The 21597-nt window shown below is 41.3% G+C and overlaps 1 protein-coding gene across 4 annotated transcripts; it reads left to right on the top strand.

The window, feature by feature from the left end:
- The first annotated feature begins 85 nt into the window (after nt 1–85).
- On the top strand, nt 86–12513 carry LOC116385894 (voltage-dependent L-type calcium channel subunit beta-4-like). Of its 4 annotated transcripts, XM_031851637.1 has the most exons (15): nt 86–368; nt 1488–1524; nt 1753–1836; nt 5886–6080; nt 6226–6348; nt 6490–6617; nt 7536–7612; nt 8035–8054; nt 8710–8790; nt 9605–9663; nt 9848–9957; nt 10197–10348; nt 11058–11153; nt 11424–11609; nt 12010–12513. In XM_031851637.1, exons 1-15 carry the CDS (start codon nt 292–294, stop codon nt 12271–12273), a joined length of 1689 nt encoding a protein of 562 aa, XP_031707497.1. In that variant the 5' UTR covers nt 86–291; the 3' UTR covers nt 12274–12513. The 4 variants fall into 4 exon arrangements, with proteins under 4 accessions (XP_031707497.1, XP_031707494.1, XP_031707495.1 ...); XM_031851634.1 differs by lacking the exon at nt 1488–1524 and having other exon boundaries at nt 87–368; XM_031851635.1 differs by lacking the exons at nt 1488–1524; nt 7536–7612 and having other exon boundaries at nt 88–368; nt 8036–8054.
- Nucleotides 12514–21597: the final 9084 nt, after the last annotated feature.

Below are 21597 nucleotides of genomic sequence, written 5' to 3'. Positions count from 1 at the left end.
ATTCCTCACTATGTATAAAGTAGTTACCTTGTGCTCATTTTAGCCCCCCCCCGGGTTTCTAAAATAGTTCCGCCCATCACTCAGGCGCATCTGGTTTTGAGTGGCTCGAGCGGCAGCAGTGTGCGTGACCAAACCTCCCAGCGCGAGCCACAGCAAGAACAAACACTGCAACACCTGTTTCGCAGGTGGACTTGACAGTTGTTCTGCTGTGTCGCGTGAAGCTGGAGCGCGCAGCCCGGAACCCGCAACCCCTCCGCTGGACCGGACCGGAGCAGCCAGCCCTCTGGACCGATGTCCTGGCCGAAATGTCCCGACACATCTACATACGGAACAAGATCGGCGAGGGCATCCAAGCGCCCATCTTTCATGTGAGTTCACCGTTTCACTTAAAAAACAGTCATAAATAGTGATAACTTTTGTTCCTAAATTGGTGCAAAATTGGAATTGTAAAGCAGAGAGGCACATGTGAAGTGTAGGTATTGAAATAATAAAACATATATTATATATACATTATAAAACACCAACACGTTTGAGTAATAAATTGCACTGCTGAGGCACTGTTCTATGTGTTATCTTCAGAGATAAGTATGATGATTTATATCAAATTCATTAATGTACAGTTGTTATAAATGTGCATTGTAAATAATATATGGCAGAGATAGTTTCACAAACTCTTTCTAAACTACTATAATGTCTCTAAGAAGATAAAAGGAAGCTATCAGAATTTCATTGTTTGACAGTTTTGAGATTCATAACGTCTCTACATTGTTTTTAATTGTGTAATATGATTATAAATTAAAGCGTTATGCTATTGATTCAATACATTACTAAGAGAGTCTTATTATTGAGTACTAAATGTTCACAGAAGTTTGATTTAGTCTATATTTGTCCTTCAGTTGGAACATATTACCTGAAATACAATATATGACTCCACTTGATGTTTTAAAAGTAATACAATGTTGTACTATTAATCCTTTTATTAATATCTTAATCTAGCTGAAACACTTTTTAAAGCCCACAGTGGGCTCAGTTGACGTCTTATTGAAATGTAACGCTGTTAGGTGTTTTTTTTGAGGATTTAAATGATGTATATGTGTGTATAATGTGTTAAAACCCGTATAAAGGTTCTGTATATAAAGACGGGAATGTTAGATAACTGATACATCATTTTTCCTCAGCTTGATTGATCATAGGAGGCTGCAGGCGGATATTAATAGCAGGGTATTCATAGACATAGCCAACTTTATCCTTCATATCTCTTCTTGGCTTTTTTTGCTGTTGGCTTGAATTAAGAGGCACAAAAGAGAGATGGTGACCTAGATTACTGGCCCGTTTTTCTGAATTCAGGGAAGTAGGTTTACTCTTTAACAAGTGACATTGTCATTAACTCTGGAGACTCCAACATAAATGGGGCAAATCGCTGGCAGATAATTAATTTCACTCCCTGGAGATTAACTCTGCGGGTTATATTTGGACTTGTGGAAGAGGAAAAGAAAGAAAGAGAGAGAAAGTCAGGAGGTAAAAGTAAGTGGGCAAGGCAAACATATAAAAGCATCCAGTATAATCGACATTTGTTCGTGTTACATGTGTTTTCTGTGTGCTGTGGCCTTTGAAAATACACGTGTGCTTGTAAAGTAGACCTTATTGTCCTGTTGATTGTGTATTAGCTTGATGTGGCTTTATTAAAAACATAATATTAAACAAATGAAAAAGGGTTTCTGCTGGTTTAGATCTTGTTTTTTTTCCATTCAGGTGAATCGAGGGACTTATTCCAGGAGGAGCCGACTCAAGAGGTCCGATGGCAGCACCACCTCCACCAGTTTCATCCTCAGACAGGTACCGAAGAGCAAAGACAGGCTCAGATAGACTCAGTCACTCATAGTTAACCTTTTGTGCAAATTGTTTACGGTTAAAGGCACCCTGTGGAGTTTGGGGCGCTGTGCAGCAGTTTAGAAGCTGTGGACAGCCCCCAACAACCTGGTCCATATCTGAGACTGGTGCTTTGCTCAAGGGCAACAGCAGGATTACTCCTGATACCTAACACAAGCTGCCTCTCCATGTTAATCATGCATAAGATTATACTTTTCATTCATTTGGATATAAGGAGTGTAAAGATGAAATAAATAAGTTAATTGTCAACAAAAATATTTAAATATATTGATTAAATATTGAAGTTGCCAGCGCTATGAAGCGATATGAAGGGTTCAGTATTTCTCCACCAGAATAGTTAACTGTAGAAATGAAATGTGAAAAATCCAAATAATAAAACATATAGGTCGGGTGCACAAGGTGCAATTTACTTCACTTTAGTAGTATAGAAATGTCCCTCATGATTTGATTCTAAAGTGGAGATAAACTGCCATTTTTTAACACATGGATCCACTGTATACATTCATCAGACCTCCTTGTATCACCAGAACCAGGTTCAATGTATTTCTCTGCTCTCTCTCTCGAGCATAAATAAGCTGAGTGAGGATGAGCTTTAACAGAGGAATGGAGGACGCTGCTCCCCTCTTTTACTCCCCCATCCCCCTCCCCCGATCCCCGCTACCTCCCCGCACAAAAAAAAAAAAAATCAAGGAGAGCGCTCATCCAAGCTGAGTGGACAGCCAGCCAGCCAATCAGCTCCTTGCACATTAGCTCTGTCATCAGGCTTGGATATTGAGGAAGGATCCACTGCTCTGCTGCTACCGCCGCCGCCGCTGCTGCCGCCGCCGCCGCCGCCGCCTCTGCTGCTCGTTGTGTATATGTATATGTGTGTGTCCGTGTAGGTGTGTGTGCGTGCGTGTGTGTGTGTGTGTGTGTGTGGGTGGACGCCTGATGAAATGAAATGCCAGGATTGGGCTACCTCCAGGGAGAGCCTCTCCATCCTATAATGTGAGCCAGCCAGCAGCACTGTGAGATCAGGGAGAAGCTGCATCCATCAAGCAACGGGCCTCCGGTGGACCAGGCGTGATCCAACGGGAGGGGAGATTTTTTTTAAAATATTTTTCTTCTCTGCTGTGGAGAGAAGGGATTGTCGTCATCCCCCCCATCCATCCTTTTTTTCTTCTTCTCTGTGGTGCCCCCTCCTTCCTCCTTCGCCTCCACTCTCATTTTTCCCCCCTCATTCTTCTAGAGGCGCTCGTTGGAATATCAAACCTCCATGTATGACAATTTGTACCTGCATGGATTTGAAGACTCGGAGGCGGTGAGTGCTTGGATGTGTGAATCTGCTTTTGCGCCCTCTTGCTGTGTGTTTATTGATGAAAGTAGCTCAGCTGTGCACACACACACACACATAAGAGGCCTTTGATGGGTTAGCCAACGGTACAGTGTAGCGTGATCGTGGGCTATGCTTGGCTGGAAGGGGGTTGGGTGGGTGGGTGTTGGTGGTGTGTGTGAAGGGGGGGTGCAAATTAGGCAGATGGCTACAGTTATGTATGTATGTCTCCATATCTGTGTGTGTGATGTGTGCTTTATGTGTATATGTGGCTGATATAAGCCTGTAAGAACGGACGTCAGGAGACCACCAGAGCCAGGAGGAGCCATTTAGTGCTCATCACACTCTGTACCTCTCAGAGATGGACTGAGCAGTGATTCACAGAGGAAGATGGAAAGATGTTAATCACCTACTTCTCCCCTAAGGCCCGTTACATGGTCGTATCAAATGATACATTTTTATTTGTCATGTAATAGAGTATTTTTTCATCTGACCCTGCGACTGCGTGATGCATAGGCTCTGCCGAGGCTCGGAGGAACATGCATCGTGATGTCATTAAGTGGATTGTGATGTTGATGAGTCACATGCTGAAGCTACTCCATTGGATAGTAGCTCGGATGTCACAATGCGACCTCAGAGCTTCCACACAGAGGCACGAAATGACGTGTTACTGTTGAAGTGAAGGGTTTATATGAAGAAAAAAAAAAATACATGAACTATTGGAGGGTAATTGGAACACTTTTTATTTGTGCGCGTGTGTATTTTTAATATCGCAAACAGGAATCTGTTGTTCATGAATTACGTTTGTGACTGTGAAATTAGTAGTCCAGCAACAGAGTTACATTTCACGAATTTGGTGGCTCTGCGAGAGGCAGATTATAAAAAGACTGGTCGCAATAGAAGCAGCAGAGGCCAAGATGTCCTCACTTTTATTCTCTAGTGTGGGTTAAACCATAAAAAACATAACTTAAGTATGATTTTCCATTAGATCCTACCTGCCTGGCAAATACCAACATCTTTCTCTGCCTTTTGTTCAAAATTAATCTCGAGTTTAGATAACCCTGATGACATCACGATGACATCATCGGGGCTTATTTTCTTGGGGTTCACAAAGCTCCTCCAGAATACAAGCAGTACTTCTCAGTAGACTGATCTTGATGTGAAATTGGTGGAATGTCCCTTTAATAAACACATCAGTCCAACAGAAGCATTTTCACTCTTTCTAGTTTGTGACTGGATGCACACGATGAAGAGGAGTGTGCTGAAGTCAGACCTTGCTGCTGCTAGCTTGTAAGAAAAGTGCTGAGCTGTGATGACTAGATTGATTGATCTCCTTGAGACTAATGGTCTTCCTTAATTGAATCATCATCAGTGGCTGATTGTTTAGATTAACACAGCAGAAGGGAGCACTTGGTCCAGTCATGTCCCAGCGAAAGAAGAAAAAGTTGCATTACTGGAATTCTCGCTGAGTGGCAGGATGATCTACTGCAAGTCGAGCACGTCTCAATGCTCTAAAGTGATGAAACAAAAATCCCTAACAGTGTACAAGAAAATGGAAAGAAAGGAGACGAAAGAAATATCTAAACAAGACACAAAATACTATTTTTCATATGTGGGGGCCTCTCTTACCTCTCTTATTGGCCAAAATGTTGTACGGTTAATACATAGATATGTAATTGAATGATAAAAGCATCATCATTTTACAGATTGTGTCTATTCCTGCTGCTATAATATTGCTCATGCTTGACATGTTCTGGTTTTTCAAGTTACATGATCAATCTCGACTAGTTTGTCATTATTCGACATTCATTTAGTTTGAAAAGAAGGCCTTCAAAGTATCTTGAAAGTAAGCTAAACTTATTCCAAATATATCAACATATTGACTTTGTTAAAGCAACAGCAACATTAAGAATCCAACTTTCTTGCATTGAAAGCTATTAATTGTGTTGAAGCCATGTTAAAACAATTATTTAAAAGTCAGATAGTGAGATACTGAATATGTTTCATGTAGTGTGGCATAACTCTGCTTTATTATTTTGCAATTTAAAATTACATCTCCTAATTGTGACTTACTATCTTATTAATTTGACTTGCTTTGTTTTGGAATTTGGATATTCTGCACTGTGTGTGTGCGTCAGCATCACGATTGCATGAAAGAACAATTAGACATCCAGGACTCTAAAAGATGCAGAATCCGCTCCGTCTCTTTTCCGGGAGCAGCGATCCAAGTCGTCACTATCCAGAATTGTCTGGATGTGTGAGATTGGCTGCGTGTGGTCAAACAAACTGCTGACAGCACAGGAACAGGGGGAAATTCCACTTTGTCTGAGATGCTGCTGGCAGTCGGTTCTTTTCCACATCATCCATTTCACCTGTTCTGCATTCAGAGCGCCGAGACACCCACAACTTACGACAGCCATTTGTCCCATAAAGAAGCTTTTTTCTTAAGTGGACCTCATTGTGCTGTGCAGGTCCAGGATTAAACTGCAGTACATCCTTCTTTTATAACCTAAGAGCTTGTGTGCTTTTGTCTTTTCAGACAGACACTTAAAGTCAGAAAAGGTGTGGACCCAACGACCTTAAGTCCTCGATTTTGGAACAGTGTCTCGCTGAATCGACCCTATTAGGAGCAGAGTTCCAGCTACACAGTTCCAGTAACCCGCTGTGTGGTTACTGTTTGCAGGGCTCAGCGGATTCATATACTAGCAGACCATCAGACTCAGATGTCTCTCTGGAGGAGGAGCGGGAGGTGCAGGCCCAGGTCCAGAGCCAGAGCCAGAGCCAGAGCCAGAGCCCAAGCCAGAGCCAGAGCCAAGGACCGGGACAGAGCCGCCAGGAGAGGGAGCAGCAGGCCACCACTCAACTGGATAGAGCCAAGGTGGCCAACCTGGGACACTTAGCCAAACCATTCTGCTGCGAGTTCATGTTTTTGCAGGAAATATGAATGAGACCTGGCTGATAGATATCCTAAGTAGGTGCATATGTGTATTCTTTGTCACTCACTGTGTGTTTCCGTCCACCAGACTAAACCTGTGGCATTTGCCGTGAGGACCAACGTCAGCTACTGTGGCGCTCTGGATGAGGATGTTCCAGTACCAGCCACGGCCATCTCCTTTGACGCCAAGGATTTCCTCCACATAAAAGAGGTACATGTGTACTTTTTAAATTAAATACAACATTCGCTCTTATACTGCTATGTGAATATGTTTTATTTGATGATAGATCTCATTTAAAAGATTTCCCATTGTGCTTTTGTTCCTCCTCATTTTCACGTCGTGGTGTTTCAGAAGTTCAACAACGACTGGTGGATCGGCCGGTTAGTGAAAGAGGGCTGTGAGATCGGCTTCATCCCCAGCCCTCTGAAGCTCGAGAACATCCGCCTCCAGCAGGAGCAAAAGAGAGGACGTGTCCAAGGGTAAGTAACAGAGCAGCACACCCGTCTGCCTGTTTGTCCCTTAAACTAGCATTATAACAGTTAATGTGCACACGAAAAATGAGTATGAGAGGTAATTAGTGTGCATTTATTTAAAAAAAGGAATTAGGAACGTGGTACAAAACTTAAGATATGTAATGATTTTGATAATTTGATAATTTCCTAAATGCTTTGCATACATTCTGATGCAGATCAAACACTGCGGAGGCTAACTGAGGTAGCCCTTTGTGAGGTCTGCTGCCTTCCACAGATGTTGGAAAGTCTGAAATTCAAAAAATAGATAAATGGAAAAGCCCCTCAGGATCAAATTTGGAGTTACAGATGAAAAAGTAAAACAGTAAATGCAAGACTGCTTGTCATTTTGACATCGGATTTCCTTGTTTATTTCTCTTCAACATTTATTTATAGGCTTATTATCCCCACTGTTGCACAGAGATGTGTTTTACTCAATTCTGCACTATTTATACTGACCTAATTAATCATGTTAAGCGACTTTCAGTATGTTTTTTTTGGTCAGCTGTGAATTTCAGACCTCCAACTTCTGAATGGAACTCAGCCATACATACATTTGGCCTTTTTACCGCATGCTGCTCACATTTCCTCATTCCTGTGAAAAAGCCAAAAACCCAGGTCTCATGAATACACATGGACCATGCAGGACACTCCTTAATTACATACTGACGGCCTTCATATGTTGAAGTCGGTATCACCTTGAATATAACTGTACTTTTATGGCCCGTGGACTGCTGACATCAGTGGATTATTACAATTTGTGATGCCAAGTTTCAATATTTTGTTACTGTCTCTTCTGCAGTAAATGATCTGTTTAAGCCTTTTTCTCTTTTTGACTTTTTCCACATTGTGTTTCTGTCTTTCTTTATCCCCTCTTGTCTTTTCCAGTAAGTCTGGGGGGAAATCTTCTTCCAGTGTAGAGGATGAGGTTTCTGCCTCTATCCGACCCCTCATATCCTCGGCAGGTGAGGACGTCGGACAGGGGGAGAGGGCTGTTAATAGCCAGCTTAGAGCCAAGCATCCTGCAGCGCACCAACGTAGAGACAATAAGACTCTAAACCCTTCCCATGTCCCTGCATAGAGCATAAGTTCACTGCGTAGAGTTGTTGGTACATTTTCCCATGATCCTCCTCTTCCTCCAGTTGAGGACTGCAGGCGTTCTGAGACTGGGGCTAACCACAGTGTGAACCCATCGACAAGACTATGAACCCCCCCTGCACTCATGTGACTTTGTGAATATAACCTTAGGACAATGGAAATACTCTTTACATGTTTATCCTGCCGGTTGTCCTTGTTAGGTTTCCTTTGTTAAGAATTATGATGAATTATCATGTGACGCCTCCTCTAGCAGCAGCTACTGACGACAGTCTTCTCTCCCCTCCTACAGGAAAGCAGAAACAGAAAGTGGTAAGTTGGTGACGTTTGTGATATTAGTACTTTTGATCAGGTTTTGGGGAAAGCAGTACAATTAGTTTCATGCATTCATCATATAAGATGGTGTTTTTGGTGTTTTTCAGCCAAAGTGTAGAGGAAATCAGACAAAAATGTTCTGTATAATCATTAAAGGAATAGTGCGACATTCAGGGAAATTCACTCATTCACTTTCTCGCCAAGAGTGAGCGGGGAAGATCGATACCGCTCTCATTTCTGTACGCCAGGTTACAGCCAGCGTCTTGTTAGCTTAGCTTAGCATAAAGACTGGAAACGTAGGGAAAACATCTGGCCTGGTTCAGACTTAGAGTTGGAGGACAGAGGTGGTGCTGTGACAGAACGAGGGACATACTGAGATGTTTTGAGCCTAAGAGACTAAAATGATGCGTCCTGAGAATGGTGCTAGAAGAACAAAAAAACTTCCAACATTGAGATTTAATTTACAATATCATTTGCTACACACCGCGACGTTGCAGTGCATTTAACACATCTGATTGTAATCCAAGGTCAGCTGACTCAGCAGTCCATTACAGCTGCCTGCTCTGAATACTTCAAGTTATTTTGGTCCATTGTCTGTTGTTTTTTTGGATGAATCTACTGCTGCTGATTAAAAATGTGTTTGCGTTAACAGACGGAGCACATCCCCCCGTACGACGTGGTTCCCTCTATGAGGCCTGTGGTGCTGGTGGGACCCTCGCTCAAGGGTTATGAGGTGAGCTGCCAATCAGAAAATCTAAAATATCCTTTTACTTATGTCACTGATTTCGGGGCCTTTGTTCAAACACTAAATATAGCGATGATTCAGCGCCACTGAATGACACCCACAAAGCAGAGATTAGTAAATGTGATGTTTAGCAGCGCGAAAAAGGACAAGATTACTGAACGGAGATGAGTCCTGTACGTCTTTCCCTGAGTCCCCCAAAATAGCTCGCTGTTGGCGCAGTTAATTGTGAGTGTGTCAGCGCCCACGTAACATCCGGATTGCAGCCAGACTAACGAGGAGACTAAGAGGTTATGTTGGAAATATGTTGTGCGATTGGCAGATTTGGGCTTTTAATTGTCTCAGTGCTTCTACTTCTGTTGATAAATGTGTTGTTTACAAGGAATGCACAGAATATCAACAACACTATTCAGTACTATAATTTCGGTGGTGTACACAGATGATGAGGGGGAATACATGAGCTATTATCCTCGTAGATAAACTGATGCACACAGGTTAGATTTAGGATTTTTAAACTTGGAAGACGATCCAGATGTGGACTGTGGAAGAGGGGCGTCAACTAAATATCAAAGCAGTCAATTTGTGGCATGTAAAACTAGAACATTCAGCATTTTTTACTTCTATTAACCTCTTTTTTTCAATATTGTTCTGGCCAAGATATGCAGCAAAAACAATACATTAACAATAAGACAGAAATAATAAGCCACAAACATAAAATGTAGATATAAAATCATGAATCACATTTCTAATAAAGTCGTGTAAATGATTTCATCCTCAAAACAATAACTACTTTCTTTCTATGCAGGTTACAGACATGATGCAGAAAGCTCTGTTCGACTTCCTCAAGCACAGGTTTGATGGCAGGTAAGACAAATGTGACAGTTAATCATCTCACCGCTGCATTTTAGCAAGTTTAAATGACATTTACGTCGTCTAATTTGTCATCTAAGCTCACATATCCTGTCAGACTTGAATAAGATCATCTTAGCGGTCTAGTAAATTCCATTTTTCGGTTAAAAGAATGTTTATTTATCTCACAATTTGACAGGATATCTATCACACGAGTCACGGCAGATATATCATTAGCCAAGAGGTCTGTTCTCAACAACCCCAGTAAGAGGGCCATCATCGAAAGATCCAACACTCGCTCCAGCTTAGGTAAGAAAACTGTCCCACTGTGCTCAGTTTATTTTCACTTTATTGGCACATTTGTAGAATCTTAAAAATGTTTCCTGGAACTAATTCAACCAACATTGCCGACATTTTTTTTTTAATGATATGCCAAGAAAGCTGAAAGTATTTCTATAATAAGTAGCGAATCAGTGGGCGAGTTATTTCCATTGTTTACATCGAACTGTGCAAATGTCTGAGTTTGTATTGTGTATTTGTCTCATCAGCCGAGGTGCAAAGTGAAATCGAGAGGATCTTTGAGTTGGCCCGCTCCCTGCAGCTGGTGGTGCTGGACGCTGACACCATCAACCACCCAGCCCAGCTCCTCAAGACCTCCCTGGCCCCCATAATTGTTCACGTTAAAGTCTCCTCGCCAAAGGTACTCAGTGTGGGGAGGACATAGCCAGACATGATCGGATCAGTTTGACTCTCTGTGACAAGCTCAGTGGCAGGTTTACCTGAAATTGATTACTAAATGAACAGCTGGTTTTATTTAGGACCAATCAGCCTAATTGTAATGTCAAGCCTGGCCTAAGTAAAGCTTGGCATTAGAGATATAAACATGTGATATAATCTCCACAGCTACTGACCTACAGAGTCATTCAGTTGGTGGAGACAAACAACAAGAACACCTAGTCGTGTTAAAGGTAACGGTCTCCATGTCAGGTTGATATTTACCCTCCACTGGTGTAGCAGCTCAGCACAAACACAATGTTCCCTGCAAAGCCAGCATGAAATACTGTTCTTCAAAGCCACTGACTAACATGGAGGCTCAAGTAATCTGCACCAAGTAATCTGCACCAAGGCATCTTTGCATGGTGGAGTTCGTCTGCTGCACTTCCTCCCTAAACACCGGGACTACAGCAATGACCAGACAAACCTGACTTTCTGCACTCACAACAACATCCTCCGTAGTGTAATGTGTCACTTAGAAAAATGTCTCTCATCAGTACTAGAATCCGTTCACTTTGCCCTGGTCACGTGATGATGGGAGTGCTGAGCGACCTGAAACGAGTGCAGTCGAAGCTGCGGTTCTTTTTGGTTCAGTGTAACTGGAGCGTCGTGTACCTTCCCGTCCTGTCATGCAGGTCCTGCAGAGGCTAGTCAAGTCCAGAGGGAAGTCCCAGAGCAAACACCTGAATGTCCAGCTTGTGGCAGCTGACAAATTGGCCCAATGTCCTCCAGTAAGTGGATTCTTATGTACTGGCTTATCATGGCTTGTTGGCCTCCTACTTCTTCTGTGTCTTATGTTAAAAAACGTAAATAACTGGAAAGTATTTTTCTGACAAATGCCTGCCAGACATATTTGTCATAAAACCAGGTTTTAATGCGATGCTCCTATATTCACAGTGTTCCCTTTTCTTTCTTTTAAATCATTATTTATTGATTGTAAAACATAATTTACCGGTAGCTTCATACCTGCCTTCCTGCCTCTGACCATCTGCTGCTAACAGGAAATGTTTGACATCATCCTGGACGAGAACCAGCTGGAGGACGCCTGTGAGCATCTTGCCGAATACCTCGAGGCCTACTGGAAGGCAACCCATACCTCGATGGCGACGCCCCTGAACCCCCTGCTGGGACGCAACCTGGGCCCCACCACCCTCACCCCCTACCCCACCAGCATCACTGGACTGCAGGTACACGATCCACTAGTCCCAGGGCCCCTTATGAGGATGCTGTTGGTATTGTTTTCATTTGCTATTTATCTGTAGAGCTGTCTGCACTGTGTGAGGAGATGATAAAGGTAAGAGAGAAGCCCAGGATAACAGTTTTTCAATGCAATACATACAAAGGACACTTTGCTTTGCTGTGATTTCTAGTGTTGCCGGTTTGCCTCAAAATGAGCAAAACTACAGTACGTTTAATTTAATCCGGCCAAATGATTTGTTGGCCTGAATTAGTGGAAAAGAATGATGTCAAGAGGCATGAACATTATTTTCCTAAAAGTCCTTTGCATTGATCTCTAGTCCGTTCTTTTTCTCTTAAGTTCTGTTGTCTCCAGCCTCACTGGTGTCCTTTGTCTGTTCACGTGATTAGCAGAGCCAAAGAATACGACAGAGCAACCACACGGGAGACCACTCCACCCCGAATGAACGGCGCAATCTGATGACATCAGACGAAAACTACCACAATGAGCGGGCGCACAAGGGACGCAACCGCATGTCTTCTGGCTCACAGCATAGCCGAGAGCAGCAGGACCCCTACCAGGACTACCAGGACCCCTATCAGGATGCATACAAGCCACATCGCAATCGCAGCTCACCGGGCAGCTACAGCCATGACTCCCGGCACCGGCTCTGAGCCCACTTCCGTCACCACCGGGGCCCAAACGGCCCAGATTCCAAAATAAACGCTGCAACAGAGCCAAGACGGTCCCAAATTGTACCTTTTTGTTTCGGTTTGCGTTAATTCGTTTTGTCTACCTGGCTATTTTTCTCTTTAAAAGTCCAACAGAATCACGTTCAGGTGTTTGTTTTTAATCAAGCTGCAGGGCGACCTCCGTCCATCAACAGCGCGAGTAGTCAAGAGGTTCAGGACGCCGACGTTAACCAATGCTGTAGAATGAATTCCTTTACTCCACGTCACTGGGACCTTCTGGGATTGTACTAACACGAAGCTCAGCAGATCGTTGCTCGCCGCCTGTGTCAGCAAGCTCATTGCGGATAGTGGTCAGATGGCGATGGTGTGTGTGGGCCGCTAAGTGCCCCGGGACATCGCACCAGCTCGGAGGGAGGTCCGCCGCACACAGACTGCTGACCCACACCCTGGGCCATGTATAAATCCTCTCACCATTTAGCTTACTGCATGCTGTTAGACGATCAACCTCCGCATCCACTTCATTGATATTTTGTACCTAGGATTCTGGATTCTCTTATAATGTGGTGTAGATATACGGAGGTCCAATTTTTCTAAATCTGACTGTGTGGAAAGGTGTTGGTGTTGGTGGGCTCGCAGGGGGGGGGGGGGGGGGGGGGGTGGGGGGCGAGATGGGGGGGTGGGGGGGTGCACAGACGATATCTGACTGGTGCTTCACATTCCCAAAACTATTTTGCTATTTGAAAGTCACTTTGAGCAAGGCCAGCTTTTCTGTAGCATAGTTTTAGGATTTCATTTGGGTGAAGACCCTCACCGTCATAAGCAGACTCTGGTGGTGCTGGGATCAGATCTCAGGCAACGCTGTAGGAGAAGGCAATAACAGCTAGCACTTAGAGAGCTAGAGATGGCAATAGCTGTGACAGTCAGATAGGATAGTGGAAGACGATAGCAAAATACTACTTGAGATGCCGTTTGATGTTGTTGAGATGTGGACCAGCGTGGAAACCGATGCCGTTTGGGATGTTCTCTCAGAATAAGAGTTTCTTTAGTTTGATAGACCGAAAATAGCTTCTGCTGCTCAAACTACAGGTCGTTTTTTCATTTATTAGCATTGAAATCAGAGTCGTGTAACGTTAAAACAAAGGTACAGATGGTGGTTAAGTGATGCGATCGGTTCATAGCCATTGAAGTTCCTCCCTGTGGTTTTTAGGGGATTAAAGCGTTCGAAAAAATGTGACACGGCAGGATCTGTTGCATCGTGTTCATTCTCTGTGTAGCTGGCATGTTGTCCTGACTGCAGAGCATGTTCCCTCCAAACGTAAAATAGAAGCCTACTGTAAGCAAGTTGATGTTTGTAGAAGTATAGGGCGCATCTCTCCAAGAAATAAAGAAAAAGATGGTCCAAATTACAGAAAGATGATATCTCTGGACCCCTGCGGTTTGTAACTAAATGCACTGAAACAGCTCAACACAGGAAAGTTAAAGTTTTGATTCATATCATTCTGAAAGCTATAAAGCAGAGAGCTGTGCTTGCTAAATAGATTTTAAGACTTGTTGTCATTGTCATAATACACTGTACATATCTAATTACTTTAAGATATCAAGTTTTGATAAAGACTGGATGATTTCATCTCCAGATGAGCGGTTCGAGCCTTAAAACGGGCTTGAAATGAACACATTTGGCTGAAGAGAGCATTACATTGAAACGCGCACTTGCTTTTTTTTGTCTTTTAATCGCAAAGGTCTTCCGTACTTCGTCGTCCCTCTTCACCTTTTTTGAGAGTAAGCAACATGTGTTTATTGAAATAATTAGAGAGTTAAGTTGTTATCTTAGTGGGACAAAAATATAGTAATTACGAAAGCCACAAGAACACAAGTTATCTCGAGAGTCATGTGGAGACAAATGAATAATGGGGCTTTGTTCTTTTTGGGGATGCTCATGGGTTCTGATTTTTAAAAGGGAGTTCCTCCTGGAGAGATGAAAACTGAGTTAAGTGTGTGATCTGATTCATGTGTTCTCCCGGCAGTGTGTCTTTGTTTGAGCAGTGCTGCAGAAGAAAATGAACAAGCTCATCATCAGTCCAGAAAGCGGAGTAAATAAAAAAAAAAGCAAATAAAAGACTACAAAACAAATTCATTTTCAATTCATTTGACAATTTAGTCAATCAATTGGTGTATTTTCTAGTCGGCTAAGCTTCTTCCTTCATATTCTGGCCTCAACAAAAGCACACTGCTCTCTGATATCAGAATGGTACAGAAACACAGACCGTAGTTTTCTTCGGCATGTTGTAGTGAAATGTTGAAGCTGCTCTTCTGACAAAACGTCTTGAGATCTATACAGAGGGCGATCTAAATAGTTCACATTTAAATAACTAGGGCTGCTAGCAGGGCTTTAGACTTCTGATCACCTGTTATTCAGGAGGAGCTTCTTCTTCTACTATCAGTGTCAGTCCTATAGAGGAGAGATATCTGACTGCCCACAAACATTTTACAGCCTGACACAGTTTTAAGGGACCTCATTTCCCAGGTCTAATTCGAGCAAGTTTCACAGGAGAATATGGAAGAACCTTTTTACACCCTGACAACAACCTAAAAGTACATTAAATACTGAGTCAGCGTATTTCCCCGTGAGGCAAAGCAGCTCTTAATTTATTGATTTAAATGCAAAAATAAAGTGTACGGTCTTTCTCTGATCGATCACTTTGTATAGATCTGGATGAAAGGGGTGAGAACGTGTAGAGCACAAAAGAATAAGCAAAAAAACAAAAGTGTTTCTTTGAGGAACTAGCCCCACAATGTGATTCTGGTATAAGCGCGCAGATTATTATACACATATACACAGTACGTACATGAGAATCGGTTGATTTCTTTGCCGTACAGTTTGTTCGTGGACTGAAACTGACTGCAAAAAGTGTGTAGTGTAGTGTAAGCAAGCGCTTGTGTCTCACTCTGCCCCGTAGTGTAAATCCCACTGGTTGATTGAACAGGGAGCCATTTTCCATTCAAACTCAAACCAACCGATATCTCAAGGCGACCACAAAACACAGAATTCATAGGGAGGATTTTATTTGGTAAAGTGTAAAACAAAAGAGACAAAAATAATCAAAAGAACAAATATTTATTCCAGTAGAAAAGTAATTGACGAATATATGCTGGCGATTATTTTTATAACATGTACATACTGTCTTTGAGAGATGCTGTTTGCTGTATACATGTGCTGGAATGAGATGACGGCGGCCCATGTGGGACACGTGGAACAACAGCAAGGTCCAGTATACAAAGTTTCAGTGATGTGCAATACAAAAACGGCATGCTGTTTTAAAATGAGGAACTTCATGTACTGTACTATGCAACCGCAAACTGTGTACATCGCTTCATGCTGTGGCTTCTCCAACCCACCCTTCTCCAAGCAGCTTCATCTGGACTTTTAAGGGGTTTTTGTGTTTCATGTTTATTTTTTTTTCTCTGTGGAAGATGAAAACCTAAGCGGCTAATGCGGTATTGCATGCATAATATACCATTCTGATTTATAAAAAGGAATTAAAGAAGAAAATACATGAAATTGGAGTTGATTGTGTTTAAGGCAAAGCTACAAGTGACTTAAAACATTTCTTTTTCAAAATAAAAGAGTCGTTCTAAAGTTGTCTACAGTATTAATGTTGTTTTGTTGATGTTTTTTGTAATAAATGGACATACATTTGGGGGCCACCACTATGAAACTCACCAAACTCCAAACCTGCGTGAAGCCTGACACCTAGTGTTCAAAAGCAGGTACTTCTAACTACTACAGGTTTACATTTGGGCAAATTCGCACCATTAAAGGTATGCCGAATTCATTATTAGCAGTTTATGTTTGCAATGTACCCTTAACTGAATTAAATGAATACTGAAGAACACTTTAAAATAGGATGATCCTTTCAACAGAACCACTGAAACACCGATATCGAGCTGAATGATGAGTAATAAATAATACATTTTTTCATGACGGGACCCTGGTGTGGCGATGACGCCCAAAAAGTGACACGCCCCCCACCCTGTGCGTCATCCCGCCGTGGCGCTACTTTACGCACTTCGACGAGCTGACCCGATGACGCATGGGTCGCGCTTACTCCGGTTCTTTACGAAGCTGCTGCAAAAAGACGTTTTTGGGACGAAATGTAAAAGCACTGAAGGAGAGAGAGAGTGGAGGAAAACAACATAAAGTCTGAGGTGAGTTATGATGTTTGTCAGAGGCTGAAAGGACACACAAACAAACAAACAAACAAACAAACAAACAAACACATGCTTGCTGCAGCCATTGGAGGTAATCAACACCACCTGTGTCTGTCTTTCAACATCTAGTATTGTAAACCTATTCTCTTCAGGTTAGTCTTTGTCTTTTTATTAATGAACATTGTGCAATTCTCTACTTTCCAGTGTTAAGGCTAACTATACATATAACTGTAAAAGTGTAATATTAATGTATGGCTCTCACTTTGACTGTCAGGTGGTTCATGTTAAGACAGGAGCTTTTATTTGTCACACACTTGTAGATAAGCGGCATCAATGGATGACATCTGGGGAGAAGACCTGATACAGACCAACTGCAGGAACATCTGAGCTGAAGCTATTATTATCTATCTTGCATTAAAACTGATACAGAAAGTCTGTTATTGGAGCAGGAAAAGTCTGTGTTGTTAGTAAATGTTGGTGTTTTCTCTTCTCTGTTTCTGGTCCAAGCTGCTGAATGAACAAAGAGATTTGAAGCTTCTGGAGGAGATGAGAACTGCAGCGCTTGGAATAAACATTTGGTAAATATCAAGTCAATTAGTAGTAGTTGGTTTAGTAGTCATAAAAATGTAAAATACAAAGTCATTAAAAATGTCATATTATTGTATAAAAATCATGTTTTGATGTCATGAAAATTTCGAATTAAAAAGTCCTATTATAGTATAGTATGCATTAAATTAAATTAAATAGTATGCTATATTTGACCTGTTCTCTTGCTATATTTGACTTCTTCCTTTGGCTGTTAGACCTCAAAAGTCACTGCACCACATAAGGATTGAACCCACAACCTCCTGTCTTCTATCACCTCAAGCTATCTGATCTGACACTCATGTCTGGTTCATTGCATATTTGTCTCCTCTGTTTTGACTGGTTGACCTTAAGATGTAACGCATTACTGAAGGTACAAACTCATAACCTCCAGTCACTCATAACCCAGCCTCACTTATGTCAAGTCGTACATCTTCATAGAATATTTAACTTCCTCATCTTGGGTGTTGGACCTTAAAATTCACCGCGCCACGGGATGGAGCCCACAACCTCCAGACTCCTGATCAGTCCTCCATCACCCTGAGCCATCGGATCTGACGCGCTGAGCTGCAGCAGCGTCACACATTCTCCTGCAAAAATAAACTATCACTCTTCTCTGTGAAGCTCCTTCAGTTTTGTTGTTAGTGTTTCAAATGTGTGGAGGAAACAGACTGGACCTTCCTGAAACACAGTTAGGGTTTCATCCTTTCACCTCATGTTGTCACGCATCACTAGTGTCAGCACTTTCACTCAAAACTCACTGCACCTCACAAGGAGCGAGCTCATGACCTCAGGTCTTCTGAGCAGTCTGCTAACTGACTGAGCTATTTGGTCACACCGCCTTCACTCAGCTCTTAAACACAGAAAACCTCTGGAACAAAACTAACATTTAAGCTCCTTTACAACAATGAGAGATTGTTCTGCACATTTACAAATAAAACACCAGATCACATCTTGAATCATCTTCAACTCTGGTGTCTCTAATCGGTGGTGGAAACAGACCGGACCTTGCTGGACCAGAGATGGATTTGAACCTTTCTCCTCAGGGTGACACGCGTCACTCACTGTCAGCTGCTTATCTCGGTGAGCTATCCCTGAAGCTCGAGGCCTGCCCATCTGTTCTGGGATTTGTTCTACACACTGCTGCTGTGTTATCTTCTGAAAATCACATTCCCAGCCCGCAAGTCAAGAACCGAGCAACATGTGAAATACAGAATCCAAACCGCTTGACCATCTATGACGCTTTGAAACCTAACCCTAACCTATACTAAGTACACAATGTAAAACATGCAAAAATGTAAAGAAACACAAGGTTTGATAAAATACAACATTATATACACAGTTAGTAAGAATTATTTAATGAATAATTTAGAATAAATATTTTAAAATCATTATTTAGATATTAATATTGGATGTTTACGACATACTATACTGTAAGTTTAGTATACTTACTATAGTTTACTTAGTATAGGTTAGAGTTAGGGTTAGGTTTAGGGTTAAAGCGTCATAGATGGTGACACGTGGCACCCTGAGGAGAAGGGATCAAGTCCATCGATTAGAGACACCAGAGTTGAAGATGATTCATGATGTGATCTGGTGTTTTATTTGTAAATGTGCAGAACAATCTCTCATTGTTGTAAAGGAGCTTAAATGTTAGTTTTGTTCCAGAGGTTTTCTGTGTTTAAGAGCTGAGTGAAGGCGGTGTGACCAAATAGCTCAGTCAGTTAGCAGACTGCTCAGAAGACCTGAGGTCATGAGCTCGCTCCTTGTGAGGTGCAGTGAGTTTTGAGTGAAAGTGCTGACACTAGTGATGCGTGACAACATGAGGTGAAAGGATGAAACCCTAACTGTGTTTCAGGAAGGTCCAGTCTGTTTCCTCCACACATTTGAAACACTAACAACAAAACTGAAGGAGCTTCACAGAGAAGAGTGATAGTTTATTTTTGCAGGAGAATGTGTGACGCTGCTGCAGCTCAGCGCGTCAGATCCGATGGCTCAGGGTGATGGAGGACTGATCAGGAGTCTGGAGGTTGTGGGCTCCATCCCGTGGCGCGGTGAATTTTAAGGTCCAACACCCAAGATGAGGAAGTTAAATATTCTATGAAGATGTACGACTTGACATAAGTGAGGCTGGGTTATGAGTGACTGGAGGTTATGAGTTTGTACCTTCAGTAATGCGTTACATCTTAAGGTCAACCAGTCAAAACAGAGGAGACAAATATGCAATGAACCAGACATGAGTCAGACATGAGTGTCAGATCAGATGGCTCCAGGTGATAGACGACTGCTTAGAAGACAGGAGGTTGTGGGTTCAATCCATATGTGGTGCAGTGACTTTTGAGGTCTAACAGCCAAAGGAAGAAGTCAAATATAGCAAGAAAACAGGTCAAAGCGTGAGTGACGTGATGGTGAGATTACACAGTTCCCGGTTTGGATCGCGCTGACCTGGGTTCGCTCCTCACCTATGTGAGGACATCAATGTCCATGACCCTGGGGGTCGAGATGTCCGTCTCCTCCTGGGTTTTCAGAGAAATGAACGGAGGGTTATGGAAATGCTTTTATTAAAAATTTAGCTGCACAGCAAATTTTCAAAATTTGATCCACCCCCCCTTTAGATCTCAGAGTAACCGCACAGCAGCAACAGCAGCAGAAGAAGAAGAAGAAGAAGAAGCGCGTCGTCGTCTTCTGCTGCGCAGTGAAGAGAAGAAACCCCGTCATCCTCAGGTCTGGTCTGGAAAGTCTGCACTCATCTGAGGAGAGAAGAAGAGAAGGACAAAGTTAGAAAATGCATCACATACATGTATTATTATTACTACTGCATCAATAAATACAACGTTATCATGACTGAGTACAAACTATATTAAGACATTTTTAAGACACTATACTGTGACTTTTAAAATACTTAGAATGAACTATTTATATTACACTACAAAATGACATTTTTATGACTTTTTATAACAAACACTAGTATTTTTAAAGATACGTTAAACTACGACTTTTTTATGATATTTTATTAATATTTGTATTGCATACTATACTTTGGTATTTGTATGACATTACTATGAAATTTGATTTGACACGTGACATTTTTATGCCTCTTTTATAGAATACTAAACTAAAACTTTTGACATACTGTGATTTAAAAATATATATTTTAAAGAAAGTATTTATGCAAAACTACATTATTATTTTTTACTACATTACATACCACATCTAGATTTTATGACATTTTAATACATACTATACTAGACTAGACTATTTTTATAAGATACTATAGTTTGACATACTGTACATACTATATATTTTTTACTTTTCATGACATACTATAGGATTTTTTTACGAAATACTAAACTATGACTATTTATGGCTTACAATGCTATGATTTTTTTAATGACATATACGATGATATATATATATATATATTTTTTTTTTTTAATGATATACTGTGTTTTTTATGGCATACTATACTATATTTTGTTTTATTTAATGACATACTAGACTATAATATTTTTTGATTGTATTATATGCTATTTTATGAAATACTATACGATGACATTTCTATGAATACTACTACAACTACTAAAGTTTGACTTGATATTTACCAAATGTTTGTTTCAAGCGCTGCAGTTCTCGTCTCCTCCAGAAGCTTCAATTCTTTGTTCATTCAGCAGCTTGGACCAGAAACAGAGAAGAGAAAACACCAACATTTATAACAGTGTTCAGACTTTTGATTATTACTCTTGTCGTTGTTAGAGAGGCTTGTAAGCTAAGAGCTCATCCACAGGTGGCGTTGATTACCTGACGATAACACTAGCAGAAACTAGAACAAAGTGGATATAACACGCCATATTCCTTCTCACAGTAATCTACAATACTCGACTCTAATCATTCGGTTAAATTTGACCGACGTGTCGTTTATTTATTCGTCCCAAAAAGCCAACTTACCAACTGTACAGACGTTAGCGTAACTCAGCTGTAAGCGAGCTAGCAACGCAAGCGACCATGTTTGTGTTTGTTGTCTTCCGGTCTGCTCGCTCTCGGCGGAAAGGGGGTCACTGACTTTCTTCCGTCGTCAAGTGTCATTGCCGAATTTTGGTTCCCATCATCAGAAATCGATCATTTAGGAGCAGTGGGAAACGTATTCAGGTTTATATTTAAGTAAAAATAGCAAGACAACTATAAATATTCAGTTTTACAAGTAATAATGCATCGTATTATTATTATTATTATGTACTGATCATCTATTTTGTGTGTAAAATGTTAATATGTAAAATAACTTGACTATGTAGAACGAAAAATTACTTAAGTATGGATACATAAATAATATATAAATTGAATCTAATAATATAAAAAAAAACAAAAACAGGAACGAATAAATATATACATGTGTGGAAAAAAAAGGAGTAATTAAGTTGATAATAAAACAGGATATATATATAGATTATATATATATATATATATATAGATATATATATATATATATATATATATATATATATATATATATATATA

This window comes from Anarrhichthys ocellatus, unplaced genomic scaffold (genome assembly GCF_004355925.1).
Source record: "Anarrhichthys ocellatus isolate YVR2014 unplaced genomic scaffold, GSC_Weel_1.0 scaffold12, whole genome shotgun sequence".
In the NCBI taxonomy this organism is placed as follows: Eukaryota; Metazoa; Chordata; class Actinopteri; order Perciformes; family Anarhichadidae; genus Anarrhichthys; species Anarrhichthys ocellatus.
Note: the sequence above shows the minus strand (reverse complement) of the source record. Positions and strands in the feature narration are given on the sequence as shown.

Coding starts and splice junctions, on each gene's coding strand:
- LOC116385894 (XM_031851637.1), top strand. CDS start 292: ATGTCCTGGCCGAAATGTCCCGACACATCTACATACGGAACAAGATCG. Junction 6,618..7,535: donor AAGAGAGGACGTGTCCAAGG/GTAAGTAACAGA, acceptor TGTCTTTTCCAG/TAAGTCTGGGGGGAAATCTT. Junction 11,154..11,423: donor AATTGGCCCAATGTCCTCCA/GTAAGTGGATTC, acceptor TGCTGCTAACAG/GAAATGTTTGACATCATCCT.